The 8,666-nt window shown below is 38.7% G+C and overlaps 1 protein-coding gene across 1 annotated transcript; it reads left to right on the forward strand.

Annotated features, from left to right (window-relative positions):
• Positions 1–339: 339 nt before the first annotated feature.
• On the forward strand, positions 340–8,409 carry LOC147173361 (solute carrier family 75 member 1-like). Its single transcript, XM_086076446.1, has 13 exons — positions 340–481; positions 1,386–1,554; positions 1,876–1,972; positions 2,861–2,964; positions 3,966–4,124; positions 4,222–4,413; positions 5,423–5,525; positions 6,235–6,346; positions 6,452–6,560; positions 7,387–7,477; positions 7,733–7,780; positions 7,878–7,967; positions 8,046–8,409. Exons 2-13 carry the CDS (start codon positions 1,402–1,404, stop codon positions 8,129–8,131), a joined length of 1,344 nt encoding a protein of 447 aa, XP_085932572.1. The 5' UTR covers positions 340–481; positions 1,386–1,401; the 3' UTR covers positions 8,132–8,409.
• Positions 8,410–8,666: the final 257 nt, after the last annotated feature.

The raw sequence follows: 8,666 nt of genomic DNA on the forward strand, positions 1-8,666 counted from the left end.
AAAACTTAAAACACTGACATCTACAGTAAGAATTTAGAAACAAAACAAAGCGTTATGCTGGATGCTGAAAAATCCAAGGTTTTCTATACGTTGCGTTTTAGTGCTCTGTGAGCGTTTCTAAAGAGTAAAGTACAGTAATTTTAAAATCTGGGTTTAATCAACGTTGGATTTCGATGATACCATAGTATGTATTGCTTAATAGAAAATCAAGAGTTTTCGCTAGCATCCCAAATATGTAAGTGCACGGCGCTGAGCATAAAAAGAACGGAGTTTTTTTCGCTAGGTGTTGCAAATTCCATTTTGTCATGAACGCCGCATTTCGAGTGTGCGCGATGACGACACACTGGTCCCAATGTAAACCGACACCGCTTCCTGGTGCGAACTTTCCTCATAATTATTGGACCGATGAGAGAAGGACTTGCAAAGAATTCTATTCGGGTCGGTCAACGGAAGAGTTAAATCGTCATTTTACGCCAATAGTGTAAGTATTCGAGACGCTAGTTATCATATTTTGTGTTGTCCGTGTGCTGTATGTGAGGCGGGGGGAAGATGCTGAATAACGTCGGCCAGACAGTAGGAAGGGATCCATAGAACATTTAGGAGGGTCTTATTATTGTATTTTTTATATATATATATATATAAGGGAAGGTCGAAAACAATATATCAACAAACATTCGTCTCAATTCATTAACCCACATGGACGTTTTACGAGCATGGGGCTTTTTATTTCCTGGTACAGCTCCTACCTGAAAATGCAATCAGTGTGGATGCTTCTACACTTCAAATATTTCTCGACATGTCAAGTTGTTCTTGCAGGTGTATTAACATTTCTACGGTAATAATTAACAGCTTAATAATGGAGGGAACTTCTGAAAAAGAGGTGTTTCTTCATAAGAATGCAACCTGGATGACCGAGTGTGACTCAAAGAGTGCCGTTTATAACACGTTGTCCGTTTTGTAAACGCACAATTTAAATCTAAACCAACCTGTTGTGCAAAACTTGCTAACAGTTTACACCAGAGCTTTTAGGACCATGATTTAGCTTCGTTTTACAAATGAACACTTAGGCGCATCATCTGTGAAGTTTTTACTCATAGCAGTGATGAACTTCTTCAGTTATTTATTGAACAAGACAAACTGTCAAAAATCCAAAATGACAACACTTGCCAGGAGCTGCTGAAAGCCACAACTAAATTAACGCTAACCGGCCAACCCGACTTCAGCATCTGACATGTCACTAGGCCACGCCCCCTTAAAGCCACACATCCAGCACACGGGTGTGTACAGTAGTTGCACTCTATAAAAAAAATGTATATGTATTTAGTTTTTATGTGTTATATTTATTGACTAAAAACAAAAAAAAAACTTTCTAATGTGTTCCCTAGACGTTCAACGTTAAGAATGTCAAACGCAAGCAAGGCGTCCAAGCATGCGACCCCGTCCTCGTCAAGGGTGATCTGCGTGGTTTTCGTCCTCTTGCTGCTGGACCTGCTCGGGTTCACTCTCATCCTACCTCTTCTGCCCTCCATCCTGGACCACTATGCACTTAGCGGGGTGGGTGGACCGTCAAATGACCGGATATCGCGGGGGTATCGTTCAGTGTCACCTCATGACAAGCATGAACTCAACGCTAATTAGTCGTACATGAAAGAGTGCTTTGTGGCACAATCGTTTTCACATTAGATTTGCTTTTACACGCTGTGTGTGTGTGTGTGTGTGTGTGTGTGTGTGTGTGTGTGTGTGTGTGTGTGTGTGTGTGTGTGTGTGTGTGTGTGTGTGTGTGTGTGTGTGTGTGTGTGTGTGTGTGTGTGTGTGTGTGTGTGTGTGTGTGTGTGTGTGTGTGTGTGTGTGTGTGTGTGTGTGTGTGTGTGACAGGATGCTGCCTATCAGTCACTGCAGAGCGCCGTGGATGTCTTCAGAGAGGCGCTCGGGATTCCTATGGAAAAGAAATATAACAGCGTCCTGTTCGGAGGTATTTGAATAAATAACTCCGCTGTATCTTTTTTTTTTTTTTTTTTTTTAGCTATTGTTTATGGGCTTTTATAGTACATTTACTTACTGTAATACCCTCGCATGTGGGAAAGGAGAGCCACACTAGTGTCCTCCCCCCGCCATTACTGTAAAACACTCATACAGGAACAGCTAGAATTTGCCACCCCAGTAGGCCTCGCCTCTGAAAGGCATTTACATAGAGGCTGCAATATACTGCGTTCTGAATACATTTAAGAGGTAAAACTATTAAAAAAAAATAGTCTTTAACCTAAAATCAACAACAAATATCAAGTACAAGAAAAAACGCAGTTGTAGAAAGTTCTCCAAGGAACAGCAAAAAGTGTATTTAAAAATAGACTGTATTTAATTAAATTTACTTAAAAAAATGAGACAGGAGGATGTTACTATGAATTACATTTTTTCTTCACTCATTTACTTTTTGAGTAGTAAATGTGATGTGAAATGTTGCAAACAAAGCATATTTTTAGTACAATTAGACATTTTTAAAACAAAAAAATAAATTAATTAAATTACCTTCGTCCTCCACTCCTTTTTACATAGTTTTCCAATTTTAGATGTATTTAATAAAACTAATGAAAAAAAACCAAAAATATATTTTTTATGCGACATCATCATTATTTCAGAGCCATCAATTTCTAAAATTATTTAATTGAGTATTTCTTTTTTTATTATTTAATTTCATTATTTAAAATTATTTCGCACAAAAAAACTGTCAAATAGTCTCCGTGGTTGAATGCATTTGTTAAACAATTGAAGGAATTTGAAAATGAGGCTGGCGGAGAAGTGTTTCCCGTTTGTGCAAAAACATGATCAACTTGCGCATACTTGTCTTTGTTGTGCTTTTCAGGTCTGATCGGCTCCATCTTTTCCCTCTTGCAATTCTTGTCATCTCCCATAACTGGAGCTCTGTCGGATCGTTACGGCAGGCGACCTTTACTCCTCCTCACGACAGTGAGTACTCGCATACTTTGCTGTGGATGAAGAACCCGGCGATTCATTGTGGCACGTCTATTAGGGGACGTTTTTTTGTTACGTTGTTTCGGACAAAGATCACATCGGTTTTGTCAAAGGACACAATCTTAATTGAGGTGAGATCTTTATTTGTTCAAGTCGACAATGGACCTCGTGATTGCATGAGGTTTGACTTCTTTTGAAGTGCATTCATGCGGTGTGAGGCATTGATTTGTTCCGTAACAGTTGTATGATTAATTGCGGGCATGATGTCATTTACTACAAGCAGTGCTGTTGTGTGTTTTTTTTCTACACAAATTGCTCACCTTTTAACATACAAGACAACATTCATTGAAGTCAGCCGCTTATTTGAGTGGATGATTGCTATTTAATGAGACTAAGAAACTTTTTTCAAAGTGTAAAAGTTGTTGCTAGGCAAACAAAGTTTGTGATGAACTCATTCACTCCCAGCCATTTTCACTGAAGCAACCCCCTTCGCTCCCGGCTGGTTTATTGGATTTTGACTCATTTTGCAAGGCCCGCAAAATATTGTGTTCTATTGCTATAAAAATATGGAACCTACCAAAAGAAAGATTAGAGTCTCTTCTTTCATCAGGAAAAATATATATTTCTACCTGTTTCCGTTTTGCAGCAATTAGCATTAGAATATAGCTTCAAGTTTCATCATTATTCACAAATCAGTTTAGAACTGTGAGTAAATGGCCTTGGTTGATCTATTTTGCTCTGCTGCCACCTGCTGGCCGTTTTGGTAATAACTACCATTTCTTCAACCGTTCTCTGCAGTTGAGAGGCTGCATCAAAGCCTTCTGTATGCTCTAACATAAAAAAAAAACATAAAAAAAAAACATAAAAAAAAAACATTAAAAAAAAACATAAAAAAAAAACTTTTTTTTTTTAAACCACTTATGAATACAATAGAACGTATTTATACGTTTTTGTGAGCAAATGAGTTAACGACTGAATTGTGCTGGTCCTTGCAGGTGGGCATCATGTCTTCCTATGTGCTGTGGGCTCTGTCCCGCAGCTTCACCATGTTCCTATTATTCCGAGTGATCGCAGGAGTGTGCAAGGGCAACGTCAGCCTCTGTACCGCCGTCGTGGCCGACTTGCCCGACCCCAAAGCTCGGAACCGCGGGATGGCAAGCGCACACACACACACACACACACACACACATATATGCACTGCATTTATGACATGAAGTCTATTTCACGTTTACGTTGTGTCTTTTCGTCCAGGCCATTATTGGCGTGGCTTTCTCAGTGGGCTTCACCGTGGGGCCTCTGATGGGGGCGTACTTGGCCGTCACCTCCAAAAGCGCAGGACACGTCTTCTTTCAGACGCCGGCCTTGCTGGCGTTGGCCTTCAGTGTCGCAGACCTCGTTTTCATTTGGCTCATGCTGCCTGAAACGCTTTCGGCGCATGCCAAGGTCAGTAGAGGAAACAAACAACTCCCCCAAATCAATTAACTCATTCGCTCCCAGATATTTTCACTGAAGCAACCCCCTTTGCTCCCGGCAAAGCCCACAGAATATTGAGTTCTATTGCTATAAAAACATGGAAACTACCAAAAGAAAGATTAATCTCTCTTCTTTCATCAGGAAAAAAAGTATACGTATTTCTATCTGTTTCCGTTTTGCAGCAATTAGCATTCGAATGTAGCTAGGTTTCATCAATATTCACAAATCTGTTTAGAACTGTGGGTAAATGAGCTTTTTTTGCAACATAACCCTGGTTGATCTCTTATACTCTGCTGCCCACCTGCTGGCCGTTTTCTTTGTAATAACTACCATTGCCTTAAGCGACCTCGTCGAGTCAGAGGCTGCATCAAAGCCGTATGCCCTAGCATAAAAACGTCTTCTTTTTTTTTAAACGTACAAATACATTTTTGGGACCATGGCAATATTTAAAATAGAACATTTTAAATCGTTTTTGGGAGCAAATTAGTTAATAGCATCTTTTCACAACCTGTTCAAGCTGGAATGCATCTATCGGTCCCTTGTTCCGAATGAAATGGCAGCTTTAGAACCAGGAAGGACATCTGTATAAATAGTGAATGGCAGGTTGGCTTCACTTTAGAATTTCTGTTTGTGTATTATAACCTGTCTCATTACTCCCCCCTCCCTATTTTACAGAGGGCCCATGGTTCACAACGTAGTTTTGGTGACGCCACCTGAATTTATACAAGAAATTGTGGCATTTATGAAAACTGTAATATAAATATCTGTGGACTGAGCATAGAGCCTTGTGGAACACCACCAGTAAATCTTACAACGCAATGGCGTACCATTCCTGCGATGGCAACGTAACCCAAATTTGTACTCAAATCTTCACTAACCTATGCTAACACCGTCGTGTATTTATATGATGGAATTAAAATGCATGACTTTGCAAACTAAGGTTTTATCACCTTTTTGTTATGATTCCTTTCCGCTCCAGGGCTCCCATTCTGGGTTTGGGGACTTCAAAGACCTGCTCGGCCCGTTGGCCTTGTTCAGCTTTTCTGCTGTCACTAGAACCAAAGATCCACCGTCAGAGCTAAGTGAGTACAGTTCGATAGTATGCAGTTTAGGCGTGTTGTGCCTTCTTCTTAATTAAAAGGGAACGTTTGATGGAAAATTGATAGCTTGTGTACAAATAGCTGCCTGCACACCTATCAAGTGTGGAATTACGCAACCAAGTGCAAGTTCAGTTCCACCGGGCTTGACAAATTGTGTGTAAATTGTTAATGAATACACCTGGGGACTGTTTAACTCATTCACTGCCATTGACGGCTATAGACGTCAAAAATTCATTTGAACTATTTCTATTAGTTTAACATTTTTTCTACTTTTGTTAACAAGAGTATGAAAACCTCGATTTTTTGGGGGGAAATACAGATATAAAATGTGTGATTAATCGTGAGTAAACTATTGAAGTCATGCGATTAATTACAATAAGAAATTGTAATCGCCTGACGCCCCGAATTTTTTATAATCTTTAAGTCGCGTCAGGCAATTAACATTTTTAATTGTAATTAATCGCATGACTTCAATAATTAACTTACAATTAATCACACATTTTATATCTGTATTAAAAAAAAAATCTAGGTTTTCATACTCTTGTTAACAAAAGTGGAATTAAAAAAAAAAAAACTAATAGAAATAGTTCAAATACATTTTTGACGTCTATAGCCGTCAATGGCAGTGAATGAGTTAAAATGGGGGGGAAAAAACATGCATAATACGTCTTATTTAAAATTGTCTGAACAGGAATGCAGAAGCTGAAAGCTTTGGGTCGTATTTATTTCTGCTACATCTTCCTGTTCTCCGGCCTGGAGTTCACGCTCAGTTTCCTCACGCACCAACGCTTTCACTTCACGAGGTGTGCACACCATTGCGCAACCGTTTGTGCAAGAAAGCACCTTTTTTTTCTTTTTTCTTTTTTCTTTTTTTTTTTTACACTTGTCTTTTTTATATGTGAACACAGCATGCAGCAAGGAAAGATGTTCTTCTTCATCGGCGTAGCCATGGCGTCCATCCAGGGCGGATATGCACGCAGAATCAAACCTGGACACCACGTCAAAGCTGTCCGCATGGTAGAAGGAGTTTTGAAATTGGGTTCTATTGTGATACGGGGGGGGGGGGGCTCCTCAGTTTATGACTGCTCCGACATACGTCAGTTGGAGGTTATAAATGCAGCGCGATGAATATGTATGAATATTTATTGTTTTTCTTCATGATTATGGCATGCAAATATTTTTTCATAAAAAATTCATTAATTACTGTAATTATGACTTTTCTACTGTGTCAGAATAGGCTCGGGATAAACATGCAGAGGTGGGAAAGCGTTTGTGTTCTTTTTCATTTTAAAAGGGACTCGGGCCACGTCATTTGTAAAGTAAGAAATACAATAGAATATCCATTACTGTCGTATATAAAAAAAATTGGAAAGTAAACAAATGTAACATTTTTACATTATAAATTATTATATACTATAGTACATTTGTTTATTTTTGCCATTTTTATTTATCCTATTTACCATTGATCACTTGTAAATTATATTATTATTAAAATATCATTGAAATTGTTATATTATTGTTAATTAAAATAATTCAGTTAAACATGACAACATAAAAGTGTTCTTTTTTTTACGTTAATATATATATATATATTTTTAAGTTAATATTTAAAAATAATTTTATGAATACATTATAATTATCCACTTACTGGGAATAAAAAAACAAACATCGCAGGACTCTTGATAATATAAATGCTGGGGTGGGACGGTTGACAGAATGTAACCGGCCATACGTGAACCCGAGGTCATTCTTTGCTCACCTCTCAGCTTCCTTGCTGTGCAGAATTTGTGCATTTTTAATGTAGACATTTTTTTTTTTTTTTGGTGATGTTTTTGCTTTTCAGGCCATCGCCGCACTGATCCCGGCGTTTATTCTCATTGGACTCGCGTGGAACGTCACCGTGCTTTACGTGGGCTTGGCGCTCTATTCCTTCGGTGAGAACAATTCACATTTGTAGCACCACTTTAGTACTTTTCCGATTAGCGTTGGAGTACATTTTGACATGGATTGTTCAAACAAAATCACATGACATTACACGAGGGAAACATGGAAGAAGACACACAAGAGGAAGGAATGATGGATTAAAAAAAAAAAAATCTTGAACTAAAAGAAAAAACAAAAACAGTATCTGAAGTTTCTGATTTTTTTTCTACAGATTAACACAACTTTTTTTTTTCCTTTCGTTACAGCGGCGGCAGTCGTGGTCCCGTGCCTCTCAACACTTGTTTCTGAACACGGTGAGTCTTTTTTTGTGTGCGTGTGTTTTTTTTGTTTTTTTTTGGGAGGGGTGGGCAGAAAAGCCTCGACGATGGTTTCAAATGATGGTTTCCTCAGGCTCAGCCAGCCAGAAAGGGACGGTGATGGGCATCCTACGCAGTCTGGGTGCTCTGGCCAGAGCTCTGGGGCCAGTGGTGTCATCCTCTGGTAACTGGAAGCTTATGTATGACTTGTGTATGTAACATATGTGTTGGGTAATCCTATTCTCTTTGTTGTTTTATGTAGTTTACTGGTTGGCTGGTTCGCAGATCTGCTTCCTCGTCACGTCAGCCTCCTTCGTGATACCTCTGATTCTGCTGAGCAGCGCCTGACGGCGACTCATGTCGACACATTTTTGACAATTTGGGATGTCCTTGTGTTTACATGTGGCTATTTGTGATGGAATCTCACAAGACTCGAGAACAACGAGGCCAACAAGAGGGAGAGGAAGAGCGTGCGTGTGCGCGCGCGCGTGTGTGTGTGTGTGTGTTGAAAGCTTTTATACTTTTATACTGTACTATTTTGCCACTTTAAAGAACAAGCACACAATGTTTATGTGCCTTTAAAGAAGTCTATTTTTCTTATCATTAAAATAAATCAAATAACACTTGTCTGCTTCAAGATTATTATATTTGATGAACGAACACTTGCCCGCTTAAAGATAATTGAAGGTTCAAAATCAAGCTAAACTGTATCTTTATTTGGATTTTACGACTCTTTGCTTATCATAACTTTTTAGCAGGCTTAAATTACCTGATAGCAATCAATATTAACAAGACCTGATGTGTAATAGATGTAAAATGATCAAATATTGATTTATTTATTTTTTTAACAATCCAATCCAATAATGATATATTAAATACAAGC

The sequence above is a fragment of the Leptonotus elevatus genome, chromosome 5 (genome assembly GCF_054856555.1).
Source record: "Leptonotus elevatus isolate MCC_2025b chromosome 5, RoL_Lele_1.0, whole genome shotgun sequence".
NCBI classification, from domain to species: domain Eukaryota; kingdom Metazoa; phylum Chordata; class Actinopteri; order Syngnathiformes; family Syngnathidae; genus Leptonotus; species Leptonotus elevatus.